Source organism: Anopheles stephensi, chromosome X, assembly GCF_013141755.1.
Source record: "Anopheles stephensi strain Indian chromosome X, UCI_ANSTEP_V1.0, whole genome shotgun sequence".
NCBI classification, from domain to species: domain Eukaryota; kingdom Metazoa; phylum Arthropoda; class Insecta; order Diptera; family Culicidae; genus Anopheles; species Anopheles stephensi.
In genome coordinates this window covers 10,855,567-10,876,604 of record NC_050201.1, presented here as the reverse complement: position 1 = coordinate 10,876,604, position 21,038 = coordinate 10,855,567, and the positions used below count along the sequence as shown (strand labels likewise).

General features: G+C 48.2%; 3 protein-coding genes across 4 annotated transcripts; 2 read left to right on the top strand and 1 right to left on the bottom strand.

Moving 5' to 3' along the window:
• Window positions 1-464: 464 nt before the first annotated feature.
• On the bottom strand, window positions 465-18,768 carry LOC118506942 (serine protease HTRA2, mitochondrial). The gene is made up of 4 exons (XM_036044763.1): window positions 18,285-18,768; window positions 2,061-2,245; window positions 855-1,990; window positions 465-762 (listed from the first exon to the last, which is right to left on the bottom strand). Exons 2-4 carry the CDS (start codon window positions 2,073-2,075, stop codon window positions 591-593), a joined length of 1,323 nt encoding a protein of 440 aa, XP_035900656.1. The 5' UTR covers window positions 2,076-2,245; window positions 18,285-18,768; the 3' UTR covers window positions 465-590.
• On the top strand, window positions 5,009-7,322 carry LOC118506932 (allantoinase). Its single transcript, XM_036044752.1, has 3 exons — window positions 5,009-5,202; window positions 5,331-5,744; window positions 5,970-7,322. Exons 1-3 carry the CDS (start codon window positions 5,032-5,034, stop codon window positions 6,900-6,902), a joined length of 1,518 nt encoding a protein of 505 aa, XP_035900645.1. The 5' UTR covers window positions 5,009-5,031; the 3' UTR covers window positions 6,903-7,322.
• On the top strand, window positions 9,913-16,925 carry LOC118506926. 2 transcript variants are annotated; one of them, XM_036044739.1, is made up of 4 exons: window positions 9,913-10,286; window positions 14,161-14,313; window positions 14,394-14,618; window positions 14,690-16,925. In XM_036044739.1, exons 2-4 carry the CDS (start codon window positions 14,221-14,223, stop codon window positions 16,151-16,153), a joined length of 1,782 nt encoding a protein of 593 aa, XP_035900632.1. In that variant the 5' UTR covers window positions 9,913-10,286; window positions 14,161-14,220; the 3' UTR covers window positions 16,154-16,925. The 2 variants fall into 2 exon arrangements, with proteins under 2 accessions (XP_035900632.1, XP_035900622.1); XM_036044729.1 differs by having other exon boundaries at window positions 9,921-10,652.
• Window positions 18,769-21,038: the final 2,270 nt, after the last annotated feature.

The window sequence follows — 21,038 nt, the reverse complement described above, 5'->3', positions numbered from 1 at the left end:
TCACCATCACTTTAGATTTCGCTTTGTTATCATCCTACCCGTGGGTTAGTGCCGCTCGCTCGATTCTGTCGTAAGCTGCTGCTTTGTGGGAGAGCTTCTAACAAGTGATGTCTATGTCATCAGCGTATGCCAGGATCTGGGTCGACTTATAGAAGATAGTCCCCGAAGTTTCCAGCTCTGAGTCACGGATGGCTCGCTCTCTCTCTAGCGCCAGATTGAAAAGACGACAGGCAAGCCTATCACCCTGGAGCAGGCCTTGGTGGAGAGGCCAACTTCTCTTAGTACAACATGGCTGAGCCGATAGCTACATGTAGCCTGGGGCTTAAGGCTCCTAGATTGGTCAGACGACAGCACTCCACCATTAGCTGTTTAAAAGATTACTACATCAAACTGCTTGTAGCACCCCGGATAGCTATCATCTTAAACGCTCTATCACAAGTAACTATAATTCAAAACACTCTTCGTTTAAGTCTCATAGGTTCTCTTTTTTTTTTAAATAGAAAATCATACAATATCTACAATCGATTAGTCAAACTCCTAACAAACCCTTTAGCATGACGGGAAAATAGATACTCTCTTCCGCCATTGCTCTATGCAGTAGTGTCCTCCGGGAAGACGTGCACCGTGGTAAGCTGTTGCCCGCGGTAGATCGATATTGAAAGCTTTTTGTCCTGCTCGAGCAACAGTTCGTACACATCGCTCGAATTTTTAATCTCCTTGCCGTTGATGTGCGTTATGATATCACCCGGTTGAAGTCCTCCGCTGTGAGAACGAAAAAAAGAAAAGAAAATGGAGGAAAATATAATTAGGAGAGTGCCTTTACGAAGGATTCCTCAGCTCATCCTCTTCCGCACCTGTAGGCTGGCGATCCTTGGATTACTTTCCACACCAGCACACCGCCCCGCACGCTGGGCGGAAACTTGTGATTGCGTTGCTGCAGTTCGCTCAAAATTTCCGGCGTAAGGGTAAGCATCGTAATGCCGATGTATCGCCGGTACGTATGCGCATCACCAGCCGCACGCCGATCGGTCCCGGCAGGTGATTCGTTAATTTTGCGCAAAAACTCCTTCGCGTGGTCAATCGGTATGGCAAAGCTGATGCCCGGCGTTACCTTCATGCTGTTGATGCCGATCGCTTCACCGTCGAGGTTTACCAGCGGACCGCCCGAATTTCCGAACGTAATGGCCGCATCCGTTTGGATGTAGTTGATGTCCTTCCCGCGCAGTCCCAGCTCCTGGGATGGGCGCTGTGTCGTGCTTATCACGCCCGCCGTTACGGTGTTGTTAAGGGCGAGTGGACTTCCCAGCGCTACCACCCACTCACCCGTCCGGAGATCCGCCGATTGGCCCAGCTTCATCGTTGGCAAGTTGTTGCAGTGTACCCGTACGGTAGCCAAATCCGACGCCGGATCCACATGCTCCACGTAGCCCGGGAAGGTGCGTCCATCCGGTAGCTTTACCGTTACCATCGTATGCGGTTTACTCACGACGACGTGTGCATTCGTTAGGATTAGTCCGTCCGATTCGATGATAAACCCGGAACCGGTCGAAACCGTCAACGGTTCGCGGGTGAAAAAATCCACATGCTGCCGGTCACGTATTTCCAGGTACACCACAGCCGGGGCCGATATTTCTACAGCGTCCGCGATGAAATTGAAATCTTTCCGCTGGCTACGTTTTGTGGTGGTGTCTGCATTCGTTTTCGCACCAACCGTTGGCCAAAGGGACCAACTGTGGCGCCGGCTTTTATGTTGTTCGTCGTTGGACAGTGTCTGTTTGTAGGCAAGCAGTCCGAACACACCGGTTAGTGCCATCGTTGTTCCAAACCTGCGGTGTTTTCCCTGCTCGTGACGTCCATCATCATGGTGCTGCTTGGTAGTTTGTATAGGCCGTGAGGAATGGTGTGCAGATAGATGAACACCGACCAGCCACCGGTGCTGGAAGATGCTGGCGGACCTTCTCAGTGCACAGCAGTACATGGTTTTCGCCGGCTAGAATTGAGCAGGAAAGGATGACAATATATTTTTGTTTGGCCGCGTCAACAACTTGGCCGATACATACGTGTACTTTGATCATCCGTTGGGTACGAAGCGCACACGTTTATAGGACGGTTTGACAGCTCACCTACACCGGGTTTGTTTTGACGTGCCACTGGTTTTGTTTACGTTTTTTTCTAGTGCGTGTAGCCGGAAGGCGAGCGATGCGACTGCGTGCTAGATGCGTGTGATTACCACACCGGCGACTATCTGTGAAGAGAAATATATATTTATTTGTTAAAAATAAATCAATTGTCATACTTAAAATCCTACATCATCAAAGTTCATTTCGTTTCCGTACAAGAATATCTTTTTCTTCCTAGGCCTAACGACTTCTTAAGGTCATGCCTGTCATTTCTGGCTTACTAGACTTAATTATACCACGTAGTTGGATAGTTAAGTCCTCACACTTCGTGGGAACGGTCCGGATGAGATTTGAACCCCGGTCCTGCAGTATGAAGACCGGCTCTGTGTCACCTCTACCACCGGCAACAACTCACCAACCATCAGCTTCCATCCATCATCCAATCTACCCGCCGGGGTATACGTCCCTGGTATCACCGTACTCCTGCAATAGACTGGGAACTAAAACTCAAACTCCAGGGGATCGGAAAAAGCAGCCACATCGCCAATAGCACCTTTACACACCCGATCCGTACCAAATATAAACACCATCAGCCATCCGACTTGCCGCTGACGAAGGACATCGCACCGACATACCGAACGTCATCCTCCCCGACAGTGCCTGTGTGCTGTGGCTCCAACACGGCACCTCTAAAGATCCGCACATCCAGCTCCTAGATGACATTCCTTCATCTCATGCAATAGCCTTCTGCGGGATTCCGGGTCATTCCGGAATCCAAGGAATCGAGATAGCCGACCGACTGGCCAACAGACAATCGGCTCCGTCAAACTGAACCACACGACTCCCTATCTCGCCGAGAAGCCATCCGCCTCATCAACACGGCAATCGCTCAACATTGGAACACCACCTGGTACAACCTAGACCTCTACTCGAAACTCCGTACGATCAAACACAACGCAGCACCATGAGATGATCCTGATTCCAGCCGCAACCAACGAGTTCTTTCCCGTCTCCGCATCGGACACACTCGCCTGACGCACTTCTACCTCCTCGAAAGAACCTGTCCTCCACTCTGCAGCTTCTGTGGCGTTGACATCACGGTCCGCCACATTCTCACCGATTGCCATGGTTACACTATATACCGAAACACCTGCCAACTAGATAGCGACCTAGCCACCATTCTCTCACCCGACAAACATCAACAAAACCGCCCAAATCGATTTTTACACATCAGTAACCTTTATAGAGCAATTTAGTTTTAATCCGCAATCCGTTTTCTATGAGCCACACTTGTAATAGTCCTTAGCTACAATCTAGCCATAACCACAATAGCCATGTAACCTTCATACCGGAAAGAGGCGCATGAAGTCTTTAAGACTCAAAGCCTCTATAAATAAATGATAAAAAAAAAATCTCTACCACCGGACCATCCAATACAAGGATACAAGTATTTAGTTCGTCTTATTTATAATAATTGAACTTTTTTTCCTACCAACAAAAGTTCTAGAACTTCAAGCGCAAGCACAAGCGAAATGTAAACATTTCCTCTACGCAATACGGCATCCATCTGATTTTCACTCGACACGTGGGTAAATATTAACACGACTTGCCGAAAGGACCGATGCGACATGTGTTACCACCGAGATACGGCAGACTCATACCGGCCAACCTCTACCGTACAGGCAACACAACAACAAGTGGTTGGTTCAGAGGGAAACAGTGCCGAACCTTTCATCCGATTGGGCGTTAGCAAACCACTTAGTCACACATCTGTCTTACCCCGAGACATTAACAAAACAATCTAAACCGCACAGCTCTATTACCTAATACAGATGGTTGTGTTGAGGAAGGCTTACTTTTAAAGGATTTCACTGAGAAACGTTGTTTTTCATAACAACGTACATTGTGCTCCACTTGAGATGCGATGCCAGGTGTTGGCTACCGTTGAGGAACAGTAGCAAAAAGTGCAGTATGAAGGTAGAGATCGTCAGCCATTACAAAGCATTATTAAAGCATCATTAAAAAGCAAATGTTTTATGTTAAACACTTCAGTACATTAACTTGCAAGAAAATGCATTTTCTGCCCTAAGCAGAAGACCACCTGTCCAGTGCAAAATGTCTATAATTAGTAAATTCCGAAGTATTTTTAGCTACCAAGTCTTCCGCAGAACCCTTATCGCAATCAGGCTTTCGGGAGTTCAATGCTCAAGAAGCTCCCCAGCAGCTCTAGAGCCGCCCAGCCCAGAGATGTGTTTTTAAAATACGTACCATCGTTTTTTTTTGTTGGTTCCAAACTGATTATCGGTACCGGGGGCTTGGTCTTGGTCGTGTTCGTATACATCTGCTGCTATGTTTTAACTTATGTTCTAAAGGTGTTTTAGGTACTAAGTAAATGTTTTGACTCAATAAGCATTCATGAATGTCTATACTTCAAGAATTCTATAGAGATTTATCGTAGTTGCATAACGACAAGTTTGAAGAATGTTCATCACTCTAGTAACCATGCGCTACTGCCCTATCATCTCTTTTTTGTGTCAAAATCCAATTCAAAGTCACACCACAACGGATTCAGGATCTTTAGAACACAGCCACGATACAAATAATAGAGCGTTTCATAACACCAGCGCCGTAAACAAGCTGCCTGATCGAACCATCTGCACACGACGTACACAGAATGGGGAAAATTTGTGTAAAGTGTAAAGTATATAAAGGAGATAATGAACGAAAAAAAAAATGTTCTCGCTACTGCTACCGTGTCACTCACAATGCGCAAAAAGGCACAAACGAATTGTAAACCCACGGGCCTCCATCCAGCATCGACAGCGTAACTGCTCCGAATCGAAGTCGGCCGCTTTATAAGAGGCGGTGCCAGCGCGCACATCCTCCATTGCTAGAACAGCTGCTACTAACGATGGAAACCGTCTACACCAGCAAGCGAATATTTCTCAACGGTGCAAACGTCCCGGCGGAAGTGTTTCCCGGTGGGATCGTCGTGTCAGGGATCGATGGTAAGGTGACACGCGTGCTCAGCACCTGGGCCGCTGTCGTCCGATACTTGAAGGACAACGAAGGTGATTTTGAGGTTAGTTGCCGTGCACACAGTCACACTATCAATCAAACCAACCTATCAGGATGCCAAACTGAGCATCATTAGGACTGAATAAGGTGAGCGCTTTCCTTAAAATCCGTGTGACTTTGTCCCTTCAACAGCATTACGATTTTGGCGATCTGTTGCTGATGCCCGGTTTGATCGACACACACGTCCACATTAACGAACCGGGACGTACCGAATGGGAAGGATTCCATACCGCGACAAAAGCAGCCGCTGCGGGTGGTTTTACGACGATCTGTGACATGCCGCTTAACTCCATACCGCCGACGACGAGTGTGGCCAACCTGCGTACCAAGGTGAAGGCGGCTAGAAAGAAGATATTTGTGGACGTTGCGTTCTGGGGCGGACTGATCCCGGACAATCTGGGCGACCTGCGCCGCATGATTGCGTCCGGTGTGATCGGGTTCAAGTGTTTCCTGTGCCCGAGCGGTGTTGAGGAATTTCCGCACGTCACGGAGGAGCAGGTGTGTGCGGCGGCACGCTTGATCGAGGGAACCGGGACAGTGTTGGCGGTAAGTGATGTGCTGTGAAGTGAACTACGACATGTGCAGAGATTAGACTGTTCAGATACGTGGCAAAACTAAGTTTGGGGCAAACGAAGTCGTTGAGCTCAATCTAGATATGAAGAGGTCTCTTCAGGAAAATTTGTAGTGGTTTCAGGAAAACGAATCTGCTTCATTTCGTACCGTTTTTAACTTATACAAACAATCCTCTTCTTGTGTGTATCCTGGATCCAGTTCCATGCAGAAGTCGAATGTCACCGGCAACAACCCGATAGCCTGATCAACGATCCGTACAAGTATCGCACCTTTCTCGAGTCGCGCCCAGATAGTATGGAGCAGCGGGCGATCGAGCTAGTGGCGAAGGTGGCCCAGGAGTACAACGTTCGCACACACATCGTACACCTGTCGTCGGCACAGGCACTACCTACGATACGTCACGCCCGCGCACATGGTGCCGAACTTACGGTCGAAACGTGCCATCACTATCTTTCACTTGCCGCCGAAGAGGTCCCAGATGCGCGTACCGAGTTCAAGTGCTGTCCACCGATACGCGATCGTACGAACCGGGAACAGCTGTGGCGTGCCATCCAGGCGGGAGACATCGATCTCGTCGTATCAGATCATTCGCCCAGTACGCCACAGATGAAGCTACTTACCGATGGTAAGCAGCGGGGTAACTTCCTCCAAGCTTGGGGCGGTATATCTTCCCTGCAGCTTGGATTACCACTGTTCTGGACGCACTGTCAACGGTACGGGCTAACGTTGGTGGATACGGTACGCCTGCTCTGTACTGAGCCGGCACGTCTGAGTGGACTGGAGCATCGCAAGGGCCGGCTCGAACCGGGCTACGATGGGGATATCTGCGTGTGGGCCCCGGAGGCCACATTCACCGTCACGGAGGACATGATCGAGTTCCAGCATAAGGCAACGCCGTACCTACACCGAACGCTGCAAGGCGTAGTACATGCGACCATTCTTCGCGGTACAATCATCTACCATCGATCGGAAGTACCGGCGTTTGGTCCACCGTTGGGCAATATTCTTCTTGCGCGACGGCACGAGAATACCAACAACGATGTTGAAGATAACAAGCTGAAGCGCTGCTTACGTCAACCGGTGAATACATCTTCGGAGGAGGAAGAGATTGAGGATGATGTAGATTTCTAAAGTTCGATAGTATTTACATTCTAGTATAAATTCTAGCACACTGTTAGATGTAAACTCTCATGCGACGACACGCCACCATAAGACAATCATCAGGCCTATAGCTCAGATAGGAGTCGTTTCATAATTATTTACTGACCAACCTATTGACGGTGTACTGTGGCGTGTGACGTGAGCACCGCACCTCTTGCCACGGGGTCATTGAGCCAATACGTAGATTAATTGAGTGGAAAGTTTTCAACATTGTTTTGCGTTTAATGAGACTTTTGCTTGATTTTTGGTCAACAGGTCGGATCTTCCTAGATGATAAGCGATGGATTGCGTGAAGCGCGATCAGGTTTAGCCTCGCCATACGTTTCGGCGATTGTGTTTTAAAAACTGGAGTACAAAAATAAACTACAATATGCCATCTGACCTTGCGGATATGTTGCTGTAACTCTTTCAAACAACCTTCTGTTGTTGTTTGGCCTTCTCTCGCATGGCTTGCTGGGTCATGGCACGTCTGCCTTATGTCAATGGCTTGCTAGGTTTCTTAAGACATCCTGGGGAGCTTGAGGCTGTCTATTTCTGTGTAGAATATGAATCATGTCGCTAATCAATCGGACGGGCCTCCGCACGCTCAGACTCCACACCCCAGGAAGACTCTATTTCTGATGCTGTCACTGAGCAGGCTGTTTGAAGTCTTGTGGACTTCAAGTGGGCTGGTGCATTATGATATTGTTTTTTTTTTTCTTGCCGGACCGCTGAACTGGACCAACCTAGGGTGAAAGGGTATCTGGCGTGTTTTGAGAGATTAAGAAATGATCAGTACGGGTGCAGCTGATAATCCCAGACCCCCCCTCGAAAATTTGACTTTTGCATTTAGAGTTCAGAATCTAGTTCTAAATGGATTGCCATTTTACCACCTGGCTGATTATAAGGACTTAGAGCTGGACTGATGTTCATGTGAAGCGTTAGGAAATGAATTGCGGTCGTCAGAGGTAAAGGACTTCTTCTTCTTGTTCCTTGGTACTACAACCGCGAGAGGTCTCCAGCCTGCCATTTCTGGGGATGGGATTTTAACCCCGGCGGCCCTGCCGTGTGAAGATCGGCGCCGCTGTCGCCTCGGCCAATAGGACCCGGAGGAATAGGACAGCTCCTCTAAATTACATCCGACACTATACACACCCCGTGATAGGTTTTTTCGCCTCGATATCCCATCTCTTGAAACACCTCCATCTTTTACAGTAATGTTTAAAAAAACGTTGTAAATGAACTACCCTGGCGCAACAAGTTGTGCCGAAAAAACGTGTTTAGAGTCGAACACCATTGAAATTAGGATTTCCAACCTGTCTCGGTGGCTCAAACCCACCCATGATCTAACCAAAAAGCATCTTCTACCCAACCTCCCTACCTCCCACCACCCCTACTACCAGCAGCTTGAAACCGCAACAAAAAATACACCAATCGGAATATCATATTTCGAACTGTCAATAATTTTGGGGGCCCACAGACTGCCGCCATACTGCCACGGGGTGTCGTCTATCGTGCGTGCCTGTGTGTGTGTGTGGGTGCTGGTTAAAGTTTTTTTTTGTTCGCTTCTTAATTCAAATTAACGCCTATCAAGTATCGTTGGTGCGAGTACATGTGTGTGTGTGTGTGTGAATTTTAAGTTGCAGAGATGCCTCAACTGATGCGGAGATTCTACCCACCCTGACGTCATTCGGTTCTCGGAACAAGTTTTATTTTCTAAAGCCGCGGGTGTGAAACAGATTAGTTCCATAAACCATCACACACAGCAAAGCAACGTCAAAACAATCGTGTCGAAGTCACCGGAACTTACCACGCGATACCGCTTTGATTGAGCAACGTTGTTTGAAACGAGAGATGCGACTGTTTGATAACCCTCAAGCATCACTTACAGTCGGGTTGCAATCAGATGTCCAGGACTCGTCGCATGCCCGTACTGCACCATTAGCCGTCGGTGTCTAAAGCGCGACCGAATCACGTGTACTGTTATAACACACCAGCATTCACCAGCGTGGTAGATCCTCACCGTGCCAAAGCAGGCGTAAGAGGATAACCAGGAAAGGAATAAATCAGTATCTGACGCTGTGTGCCACTTAACAGCGCACGACGCGCTAGATGCGAAACCCCTGTTCCGGTGCTGCCTAGGATCATCTTCTGCTTGGTGTTCGTACCCCTTCTTTCAATTTTGGGACGCAACCTGGTGGTGGGAGAAATCTGTACTACGAGCAAAAGCTGACACTGTGACATTGACGGGAAATCGCACAGACTACGCGGTTTCTGTATCTAATGATCTAGCAGGGATAACAGCGGAGATAGAGCTTACATGATCCCAATCTCGAAAGAGGAACGCGCCTCGAACGTTGTTCCAGTGTAATCTGATGGAAGAGAGTAAATTTATTCAGCCACCGTTTTGCGCGACTTCTCTAGGGATCTGTGCCGCAAAGCTTCAACCCACGAGAAGTTTAGGCGGTCGTACCGATATTTCGCGTGGCTGCGAGTCGGACGCTCTGCACACAGGACCTGTCTTAAGCTGGACACGGTTGTGCGCCCCTCTCCAACCATCTCTCCCCCCCCCCCCCCCGCCCCTACCAGCTGTACTTCTGCAGCTCAAGACGACGAAAGTCGCCAATCCTCTCGCACAGCACACCTCAACTTGTCTACATCAGTCAGAAGACCTTTATCGCTCTCCGGCCGTTTCGCTCGCTCTGTCTTTCTTGCTTCGCTTTATCATGTTCGCTGGCGAAGTGGTTCGTGCCGCCTCGACCACTTCACACCGCTGCAGGATCCCAACCCGCTCGAACCCACCCACCCACCAGAAAACCAAACCCCCCCCCCCCCCCGCCTCCTCCACCGCCCCCGTCGTACTCGAGCAAAATGTCGCGCGAGGTTGGACGCGCGCGGATGCTGCAGGCGACGGGCCACGACGCTGCAGTGTGTGCCCTGGCGAATCAGATCGAGTCCGGAGAGCAAGCAAACAAAAACAAACCCCTACCAAGGCATTGAAAGGAAGGCGCTGAACGCGCTTGGTGTAGAGAAGCAGGCAAGCAGCAAAGGGAAGAAAAAGACACACGGCAGAAAACCTGCCGTAAAGTGACACTCTGCCGCAACACTCTAGGCTCTCTCCTACAACTGTTCTGCGGTAAAACATCACAACCACGGGCGGAAGGGTAGAAGTACAACAACAGCAGCAGCAACAACAACAACAAAAACGCACAGCCCCCAAGTGTGAAGGTTTCCCGCGTATCGAGTATCTCCCATTCAGGCGCAACCGTCTTAGCTCATTCGACTAGTTAACGCCGGACGGTACAGAGCAGGCTTGATACCGCCAAACCGCTAAAGCCTAGACTACGCGCGCGATCTCGCTCCGTTTGAGCTCGGGTGGGTAGGACCATATAAACATCGATCTGAATCACTACTATCAAGCCGCAACACACACACACACACGCACACTAACGTGCAGAACAACACACACACACACGCACATGGCGTTGCACGCGGATGTATAAGTGATGTGTTGCTTTGTATATTCATTCGCTCTACGTATTCTTGCTGAGATCCCCGAGTACTAAGTGCGTTGGAGTAGTGTCTACGTCGAGGGAACGTAGTGGCCAAGCGAGAGAGAGAGAGAGTAGTGTGTGCGATTAGTAGCAAACGAGCTAGTGTCTAAGTGCGATACGATCAGTGATCCTCCGCCATTCTGTCTGCTGTAAAGCCTGTCAAGGCATTTCGCGTATGTCAAAGCAGGTTGGTAAATGTGTCGTGTGTTGTTTACTACCGTTTAAAGTTTGTTTATTTTTTTATTTTTGGGAGAGAGAGTCCTGACACTAGTGACACGAGTGCCATTAGAACAATTTTTGATCAGAACTCTCAAAGAGAATTTAGATATCATTACACATAAGCGTATTCCCTCAAATATCCGCTTTTGAAAAAGGGTGGAACAACTGAGTAGTAAAGTGTCAGGAACTCGTTGTGTGGGAAGCATGTGTCTTGTGTAGAGCGACGGCGGGGATAAGTGAGCAACAGTTGCAAACAACTTATCTGATCAAATCCGTGCTCATCTACAATCAAATAAATCCGATCATCAATCACAGGAAGCAGATGTCCTACGCTCCTTACTTTCCCCCTTACATTCGTAGGCCATTTTGAGAAGCGGTGTTTGTTTTGTGGAGCATTGGAGGTGGACTTCAACCTATAGCTAGTCAACTCAACTTAAAGTCACTCGAACGTTGGATTAGCTTTAGATGTTTTTTTTTTCAATCGCCAACTTTACCAAGAAATCATTATCTCAGCTAAAGCTGAAAATCAGATCGATCGTAAGTCGCTAGTGCAACCAAGCAAAGGAATGTGTTTGTTTGTTTGTTTGCATTATTGCTTTGCATCCTCTGTAAACACAGTACCCCCACCACAAACCTAACGCTTTGCACTTGTTTGTTAAGGAAGTTGATGTGATACTACTGCTACATAGGCAGACTCTAGTGGTGATGAATGTCGACTTAGGGCGAAGAATAATGTCGCAATAAAATCTCACCAACGAACAACATAGCCAGAGAGCCGTGGTAGACTCTGTCGGCTTAGGGGTACAAACAAATGTGTTTTGAATCGTCCTCCATTGATCAAACACATCTGAGAGTCGATTCTCCTGTTGCAAGGCTTACCAAAGTGATATCATCAGAGTCGTCTAGAACGTCTAGAATGTGTCGTGAAGAATGTGTCCTAGAGCGCATTAAGTTTTGGAGAAACTACTTTGCAGTACTCTGCTCACTGGACAACCGGGCGCCATTTTTAGTTAAAACCCTTCCGCCAGGGTAGCAGCTCCGGCGAGCTCGAATGCAAACAAGTGGTTTTTTTTTATCACCAAACCAGAAGCAAAAAGTTAATTTGCATCCAATTAACCGCACGGTACAGCCACCCACCCAGCCCTATCCTTAGCGTACCGAACATTATACCAAGTCGTCCAAACCGTCACCGTGATGAGTTCGTTCGGTATACACGGCCCTGGGGTTTCCTCGCGGTTTGCTTCAACTGCACGGGGGACAACATCCCTTTCGGGCATCATTACACACGGTAGTTGGAAGCTGGACCATAGGTTCAGATCCGGCACCCTATTAGCCGTTGGCCGGATCAGCGGCTCGACAACGGCAATCACGCAAACGACAAGCCACTGCGCAAATAGTGTTGAAGGGGTGGTGCTGTGTGTGGCGGTGTTTGCATACTGCAATTAGGCGTACGAGATGCAATGAAACAACTTTTCCACATTCCACAGTGTCGGAGCCCCCCTCCACTCCCATTCGCTCCGGGCCACTGTTCTGTCCCACATCCCTTTTACCCTTTATGTAAGCACCTAATGCCTGGTTTGAGGTAGAGCAATGGAAACGGACACGCACACACACACGCCACTAGGCAAACACCCATGTAGAGACTTGCTGGACATACGGCTGGTTCGAGCCGTGGTCAGAGTTAAGGGTGAACGCAGTAGTCGACTCCTCTTTCCGCACAGGAGCTATTGTTCGGTTGCTTCCTACCTTCGAGCTGGCACATCCATCCCAGTGGGGAGTCATGCAAAACGCGAACACTCCTTTTAGTCCTAATTAAAACGCCATTTAATCCTAACTTTCACTTACGATTTGCGATCGTCGAATGCCTCTTGCGCAGTGAAGCAGCTGTCAAGTCTAGATTCTAGTGAAGAAAACGAAATAAATTGTCTCCATCCATCTAGCTTCTAGGCAATGGTGGCAAAGTAGGATATTCAATACCACATCTTGGACCTCCGCTTTCACCGTTCCAGCCTCTTCTTGCTAGTCACCCAAACCAAACCCCCGCTTGTTTTTTTTTTCATTCACCTCACCATTCACACTTCCTGCTCAAACAAATCCACCATCTGGCAAAAGGCAGAAAATACCGTGAAGTTATTATTTCCTAACATATCGACATCGGCGAATGCTTTATGTGGATGCTGCTGTCTCGCTGATAAACATCACCCCACCAGCCGAGACGGTTTGGCTGGGTGCGCGCGTACGTACCGGTCCCTCCAGACCCGCCAAGACGGGTTTGTTAATGAACACCTGTCCTGCAAATTTAATCCCCCCCCACCCCCCCCCCCACACACACACCTTGATGAGTCACTCGCGCAGCTAACGTACGCGGATGACTTAAACCTCCCCCACCTCCCCCTTGTACAAGGAAGCCATCAATCATCCTGCGGTGCGGTGATTTTTATTCACCAAAGTCAAAGCTTTCTTCCACTGCAGATACGTGAAAAAAATCGTGCACAACCGTTTCGAGCACAAACACCGGTTTGCTTGCATGCACTCCGGTTAATTAGAAGTCTTGAAGTTTGCTCGTTCAAGCCGCGTTGAGACAATCGGTATGTTAATTAGGCAGCAACACAATACGGCGGACAGCCCACGAGACCATCCCAAGCGTATTGATAGATGTGTCGAAAAGTGTTCGCTAAAATGTGTGTCTTTTAGCAATAACGGCACTGGCCTTTGGTGTGCCTTGCACGTCGCGTTTCTCCAGCTCGAGTGAACAGCCCAACGGCTGGCGAAACCGTGCTCTGCCACCCGTTTTCTTACAAATATTCATGCTTAGCTTATCGCTCTGTCAACCCACACGCTAAGCTTCACCAGCTCCTTCATTACCTTGTTTTTTTTTTTTGTTGTTGTATATAGTTTTCACCCTCTCTCACGCTTTGCGCCTCCACCGAATTATTCACCCTGCCTGCCGTGTGTTGAGCCGCCGGGTGGTTTGAGGAGTCGAGACTCCGGTCCGCTGAGGTCGGGTCCTACCCTTGTGTGTCGCAAGGTACAGCTCTCAGCGACACGCAAAAGCTCGCTACAGCAGCAACAACAACAAAAAAAGGGCAAGAAAAGAAATATGCACAGTGTTAAGATTTCCATGCCCGGCCAGAAAACTTGTTTGGCGAGTAGCCGAGCATGGAATTTAGCGATAGTTTGCTGCGATGCTAAGTGGTGTTAGATGATCGAAGCTAGAACTAGTTTGCGCCACGTCTGAAGCCAGCCAAATCCGAACAATGGGAGTGGGGGGGGGGCGATTGGGGTGTAGGAGAGAAAAACGCTTTTCTAATCCAACACTCCAACATCCCGCGCGGGTGCGCCACTAATATTCGCCAACCAGATGCAACCACCCCTATCAGGGGTGATCAGGAGGCTATTGAAAATGAAACTAATACTTGTATGTCTCTCGTTTCGTTTTTTTTTATTTCGGTTTGCTCCCACCCCACAATACACAGCTCCACTAGACAGGTTTTGGTGGAACCAGTGGTGGTGGACCACACAGTCAAGGTAGCAAGATGGCAACAATGCTGAATGTTTGGCTATCGCTGGCAACAGTGATCCTTGCCACGATGCATGGCATACCGGCAACGGCAAACCGAGAACACAAGGTAAGACCACGGGCAGGAGAAGGACCGGGACGCAGCTGTCCAGCTAGCCCAAATACTAACCTTTGGTGTTTCTGTCCCAGGTGCACAATATTGTGCTTTACCCCAACAAACAGTCCTGGTGTACGACGCGTAACATTAGCCAGGTGATAACGGAACCGGGCTGCAAGCAGGTAACGATCGACAACAATGTTTGCGTCGGTGCCTGCTTCAGCTACTCGATCCCCCACACGGAACCGTCCGATCCGGGCGAGATAATCGGACCGTACTGCGATTCCTGTCAACCGTCGGACGTGTCGTACGTCTTCGTGAGTAGTACCACCGGCAGTAAGTTGGAAAATCTTCCTAAGGATCTCATCAATTCTCTTTCATTGCGCAGGTTAAGGTGGATTGTACGGAAAATGTGAACATGAAGAATCCGTACCTGTACAAGCAGGTGCAACTGATACACAACTGCACCTGTACGGCGTGTGACGAGCAGTCGACGCATCGGTCCACCCCTACCGGTAACCATGACCCGTCGGACGGTTCACAGGAGCAGGTACTTGGTTCTGGGGAACAGATTCACCATCACCCAACCCACCATCAGCCACCGCTGGCTTTGGAAAAGGAGCAAAGTTTGAGCCCGTCCGAGCATCAGCACACGAAACACACTCCGGCGGGTAGCGTTGGGGATGCGGAAGAAACGCCGGCGGACAGCGATATGATCCAGGACGATATACCGGAAATACTGGAGGTGGTACACTACAGTGAGAACGATACCGAACCGATACGCCACACGCCGGTGCACGATCTGCAGTCGCCGCACAGTGGTACGACGTACCTGGAGCAGCAGCAGCTTAACCACTACGAACACAACAGCCACACGGACAACGTGAAGAAGCTGTTGCATCAGAAGATTGTCAAGCTGTTGCGTTCGATCGAGGAAACGAACTCCCAGTCGGACCGCGAGCAGCTGATCGAGATGATACGGTTGATCAAGGGTACGAGCGACCGGAACTGGGACGAGCTGGTGGAAAGCTTACAGTCCGAAAATTCCATCCTCGACTTTAACCGGCTACGGTCGGAGCTGGTTGAGGATGAACCGCTGAATGTGCCATCGTTCGGTGCAGCCAACGGTACGGAGGAACCGGCCAAGAAGCAGGCCGAAACGCCGGAAATGGAAGATCATCAGCGGTTGATGCATCACCAGTACGATACGTTGCGCCATCGGCCGAACCATCTGCCGAACGAGCATGAGGATGGTGGTGCAGCGGGCACGAAGGAAACGGTAGCAGATACAGCGTCACACGAGGCTGCTCCGGTCGGGACACACAGCCATCATGCCCATCCGCACCATCACACGGTGGGCGAGCGTATCGATGCGCATCATCATCTAGGGCGTGGACCGCACGGTGCACTGGTGATCCAGGCGGACCGGGACGAGCTAGAGATTCACCGGAGCATCCAGAACGGGCACGAAATTAAGGAAAAGATCCACATACAGGCGCATGAACTGAAACCGAACCATGCCGGTACGGTCGTCACGTACGACGGGCATGTACCGGTACAGGTACCGATCAGCTCCTCTAACGTTACGCCGGCACAGGTGGGCGAAACCGAGCAACGGGAGCAACACCATTTCCAAACACCTCATATGCACCCGAGACATCCGCCGGGCCATGGTGGGCATCATAACAATCCGGCCCGATTGCACGGACAGCACGAAAGTGACCGGCACACCGGCGGACACCACAATCACGACCAGCATCCGGACCAGCATCACCAGCAGCAGCATGGGTCACATCAGCACAAATCGCATCAAGTGGCAGTACCGGCACCGGCTGGCGATACCGAACACTGATTGGGAGTGCTGCAGGCATAAACCGTTTTTTTTTTTTTGTACGAGCTATACCACCATTCTATTTGCACCATTATTAAAAATGCCCCGTTTAACATCGGTTCGCCATACCTGTGCGCAGAGAGGTGAAGGAAGTGGCAGAATGCAGCGGGTGAAGCAATCTTCTAACGTTAAATTTACTGCAAGGATTGCAACATGATTTACCTACAGTTTAAATTTCTAGTCGCTAGGCGAGGGTTTTTGTTTTTTGGGAGATGTGTATGTGTGTGGGGAAGTGACTAGTATGCGAAGATAGGGAATATTTCGATCAAACCAGTACCTAAGTTTGTTACACAAAACAAAAATTGAGCAAAATTAATTTAGTTTTTTAGGCTTTTTCTATTCAGCTTACCCCCATTGGAATTAACCGTAGGAGACGAACGAAGGCGAACAAAGAACAGGACAGGGCAGGCAAGGGCTATTGGTTATACATGTTATGAACACAATTCAATCAGAGCAGCAAGCACCACACGCATTCGGTTGCTCGTGAGCTGTGTGCGCTCCTCAAGCAAAACTTTGTATAAAAACATAACAAAAAACGAAAGAAAGAAAGTAATACATTCGATTGATGCAATCTGTTTCCATTATGCAGCACGGTGCATGTGCAGAGCGAAACCATAACTCAATACTATCATTGTTGTATAAACACCGCTTTTTCTGGCAAGTTTGTTATAAAAGAACTTATTAAAAACAGTAATTAATACTCAGGTGATATTTGAACGAGATATCACTGTTACACGCGTGTACCATCATTTTAGGCCCCCTTTAATGCCCGAATAGTACCATCCAAAGTAGTGAGTTGCAATAACTCTTCATGATGATTTAAATGGCTTTAGAATATATTTGGCATTCACTTATTCTGACACATGACAAATCCAAAGGCGACCATCTAACACACGTTTGCACGCCTCCTGATGCCACTTTTTTAAGAACAAAATTGGTTTTATTTTACAATAATATTTACAATAATAGGTCGCTTTGAACATCCTGACAGGTATCCTGCAATTTAGTGTTTGCGCTGTAGTTTTCTACTGAATTTAATTAATTTGAAGAAAATAAGTCAGAAGGACTATATTTTTATGAAGACCAGTTACACTAGCTGGTAGTGCTTAAGCTGCATTTAAGCTGCCTTCATGGAAGGAATCATCCCATTTATTATTTGAATCTACTAATCTATCTTACGCACCCAACGTTTCTAACTAACTTGTATAAATTATCTTATTTTAACAAGGCAATATTTAAAATATGTAAATTTTCGAATCTCCTGCCTAATCATCAATGAACAACGTCTGAATCATCCTAAAATTGGATGAGAGACATTTATGTTTAAGGTTATCCAGATTTTGTTGGATCTGATCCCTGACAAGAAGTGTTCCAGCTTTCTTGTGAAGCTGTGCTGTGCGGTATCTTAGCGGGTGATTGAGGATCATTTTCAAAAATTTGTTTTGTATTCGCTGAACGACAAGCATACTCCTGCTGGATCATGACCCCCTAGATGTGTGATCCATATAGAATTGCAGGAAGTATAGCCTCCTGATGCCACAGATGCAGCATGCGCTTAATGTACAAAATTGTTCCATTTTACACTTTGTATGTTGATTACCCCGCTTGATATGTATGGCAAAACAAGGTAAAATAAATAAATTTAGTTTGGAACCATCTTCGAATAAATGAGTTCAGAACCGACTCCGGTGCAACCGATGGCCCAATGGACACCCGGCTACGGAGCAATAGGTTTAACATTAGCTTCGGTACAGGTGATTTGGATTTGTTCGGAACCGGCACCGGGTTGAAGTCGGTCCGTAACTCCCATCACTGTTCTGTAGCAGCACCACACGCCGGGAGAACCGCTTTTCCGATGGAAGTCTCAGCATCAAAACAAGAACAAAAATGATAAGGCCATATGACCCACAGTTGTCGGTCCTCTTTAAAAAAAAAAAAGGTAACACAGTCACGAACACGGACCGGACCAGGAAGCTGGATTCCGTTGCCACATAAGAAGAAGACGAACAAAAAGCCGGCTCCGGGAGGAGAAATAACATTACAAAATACATAAATTACAACTTAAGCTACAAAGAAATGCAAAGAAATTTACCTTGTTTTCGTGCCGCCTGGAACCGGCACCGGGACGGGAGCAATAAAAAAAAGGTAAACAATGATCAACCTTCCCGCTCGAATCGAACGTGCTACAAGACGGCCAGGCGCACAGCGATCTTTCCGCACCGAAATGACAACAGTGGTCCCGCGGATGCAGTACGGCCGCGTTGTGTCCCACAGCACCGAACCGGAACCCTGCTGAAAATCCTGCGATCCTGGTAGAGGGCTGTTTTTAAGGCACTAGTGCCATAAGCGCTATATAGTTTTATAGGACTGTCACTGTGTGAGCTGTCATCGTGGTGGCAGCTCCTCCGTATCGTGCGGCCGGTTTGTTTTCTTGCCGTTGTTTTCCATTGGTTTTCTTTTCGATGCCGGAACGTGCGGGAAATACCCTTGCAAATAGATAGAATCGATAAAAAATCAAATTTCCCATATTTTAACACCCCTTGTACGATTGTTTTACGCTCATTTTGTACAGGTACACCACAGTCGAGCGTGCAATCCGGCAGTATAAACCGACACCGGTGCTGGAACCGATCACGATGAGGCCTTCGCATACAAACACGTCTTAGTTCTTTGCAGAACGAAAACACGGCAACACATTTTCCGCGCTGCATGAGTTTTTCCTAAGGAATGAAGCTGTTTGTGCATCTATATACTACGAAACAAACTATTCGAGGGATCGATTCAAAATGATTTATCAAAAAATCGCTTTACAAACCCGGGCATGAATTGTAGGTTATGTTTGGCATTCTTTAAGGGGGACTTTAGAAGGGAGGAAAATGAGATGTTTTTTTTTGCCAATTATTCTGCCTACAGAAAAAGAGCTGCTTCCGATGGGCTATGTTTACCCTCACATTTCCACCTTTAAACGTTCCTTAACGAACCGAAGTGCGGCATAATTAGCTTCCTTTGATTAAGATGTTGACCTTTTTATTTTTATTTAACGAATGGTAAAAGGTTTATTGCACTGCTCCATAAATGAAAAGGGCAGACACATTAAAGATTGGTAATTTTCTTGAAAGAAAAAAAATGCTAACAAATGAATTGCAGTACGATTTTCATTGCCTTATTAAATATTGGCCCCAAGCAGTCCTGACCCATACACACACACGTACATAAATGGCCAAAACCTGACCGACGCCTGAATGTCGGTGCTGTTGAGTGATTACGTTATGGGCCTCTCTTCCCGGTTCAAAGCCGCGGTTTCCAGAAGGTTCAAACGCAAGAAACTCCTTCGACACACACACCCATACACGCACATGCATATACTGTAGCATCGCGAGATAATAAGCAATAGTGTGTGTGTGTGTGTGTGTGTGTGTGTTTGGGAAGAAAACAATGCAACGCAGAAAACCATTGGGCCAGCTAAATATTGCTTACGTCGCGATGACGTAAGCGTGTGGCGTGTAGAAAGAGAGAGAGAGAGAGAGAGAGAGAAAGAAAAAAAAACGAAAAGGAAGCACGGTTCACGGTGCTTCGACGAGCAGCTTACCGACACAGTAGCCGTGGTACGAGTAAGCAGATGGATGACGTGATGCTGGCAAACCCGTACCTTCATGCCCTACGTCTGCGTGTGTGTGTGGGTATGTCTGTGCGCACGTACAGCGCTTTTGCCTGTCTATTTCGGTAGGATCGCATGCAGTTTGTCATATCCCGGGGATTTTCAACGATCCGCGCACATGCGGATACAATAACTTTTCCGACTCCGCAAAGGCGAATCCTTGCTGGCAGATCGCCTTTCTAACGTTCAAGGTGACCACCACCCCAGCACTCCCCACTACCGCTGGAAAGGTCTGGTGTGTTTGTGTGTGTGTGTGTGTGTGGGGATGACGTCATCGCGTGATTACGTATGCCATCATCGGATGACATCATCAGCAGCGCCCTAGCGAGCAACGTCACCACGGAAAGGGTGGTAGGGTGGTTTGGTTGGCCTCCACCGTTCGACAATTTATCTCGCCGACGTCGACGGCACAGAATCGTGTTTGAACCTTTTTTTTTAAGCTGCCTTAATTTACAGCCCCACCAACATCTCTCGCACTCGCTCTCCCGCACGCTGGTGTACTGCTTTTCCCCGGGAGGGGGCTATTCACATGTGCAGGCTTTTAAAATTCCTTGACTGGTCGGAGCAGCCGTTTCGTCGTAGTCATCCATCGCCGTCATCGTCAGCATCAGCAGCAACGTTTACTACACCGTCGGTGGGATATCAAATGCGCCGGCTGTGTGAAGCAGGGCGTGGGGGGAAATAAATTAAATTACATTTTTACGATTTTTAAGCTTAAAATAGAGCGCAAACTAGCTTATTCAGAATTAATTTTTTTTTACAAAAATTTGCGCAAAAATTTTTCACCCCAAAACAGGGCGCCCCATTGGAGTATCCCTCTCCCGAGATTACGAAGCTGTTGAGCTTGTCAGTAGAAGAAAAAGCCCCTCCCCCCCCGCGCTGGTCTCCCTCTCCCCACAAATCAATCCCTTCCACATGCTCGTGACGTTTAGCTTGCTATTGCGATATAATGGGAGAGAGCGAGATAGAGCAAGTACATTCCAGCTGCTATTGGTTTTCATGACACACTCGGGGCGCGCGCTTGTGTGTGTTTGTTGTACCGCTGGCGTAGAGCTCCGACACTAGTGCGAGTAAAAGAGAGCGCATGTATAGAGGGTTGTTGTGCACACACTACCATCCGCTATCGAAAGGCTGCCAAGCGCGCGTATGTGTGTGTGTGTGTAGGAAAGAGAGCGAAGAAATCGCTGT

What these genes read in the sequence shown, in the direction of transcription:
- LOC118506942 (XM_036044763.1), bottom strand. An exon ending in CAAGGATCGCCAGCCTACAG is followed by an intron (nt 763 to 854) that starts GTGCGGAAGAGG and finishes TCGTTCTCACAG; the next exon opens with CGGAGGACTTCAACCGGGTG.
- LOC118506932 (XM_036044752.1), top strand. Translation starts at nt 5,032, where the DNA reads ATGGAAACCGTCTACACCAGCAAGCGAATATTTCTCAACGGTGCAAAC. An exon ending in ACAACGAAGGTGATTTTGAG is followed by an intron (nt 5,203 to 5,330) that starts GTTAGTTGCCGT and finishes TCCCTTCAACAG; the next exon opens with CATTACGATTTTGGCGATCT. An exon ending in GAACCGGGACAGTGTTGGCG is followed by an intron (nt 5,745 to 5,969) that starts GTAAGTGATGTG and finishes TCCTGGATCCAG; the next exon opens with TTCCATGCAGAAGTCGAATG.
- LOC118506926 (XM_036044739.1), top strand. Translation starts at nt 14,221, where the DNA reads ATGGCAACAATGCTGAATGTTTGGCTATCGCTGGCAACAGTGATCCTT. An exon ending in CGGCAAACCGAGAACACAAG is followed by an intron (nt 14,314 to 14,393) that starts GTAAGACCACGG and finishes TTTCTGTCCCAG; the next exon opens with GTGCACAATATTGTGCTTTA. An exon ending in CGGACGTGTCGTACGTCTTC is followed by an intron (nt 14,619 to 14,689) that starts GTGAGTAGTACC and finishes TTCATTGCGCAG; the next exon opens with GTTAAGGTGGATTGTACGGA.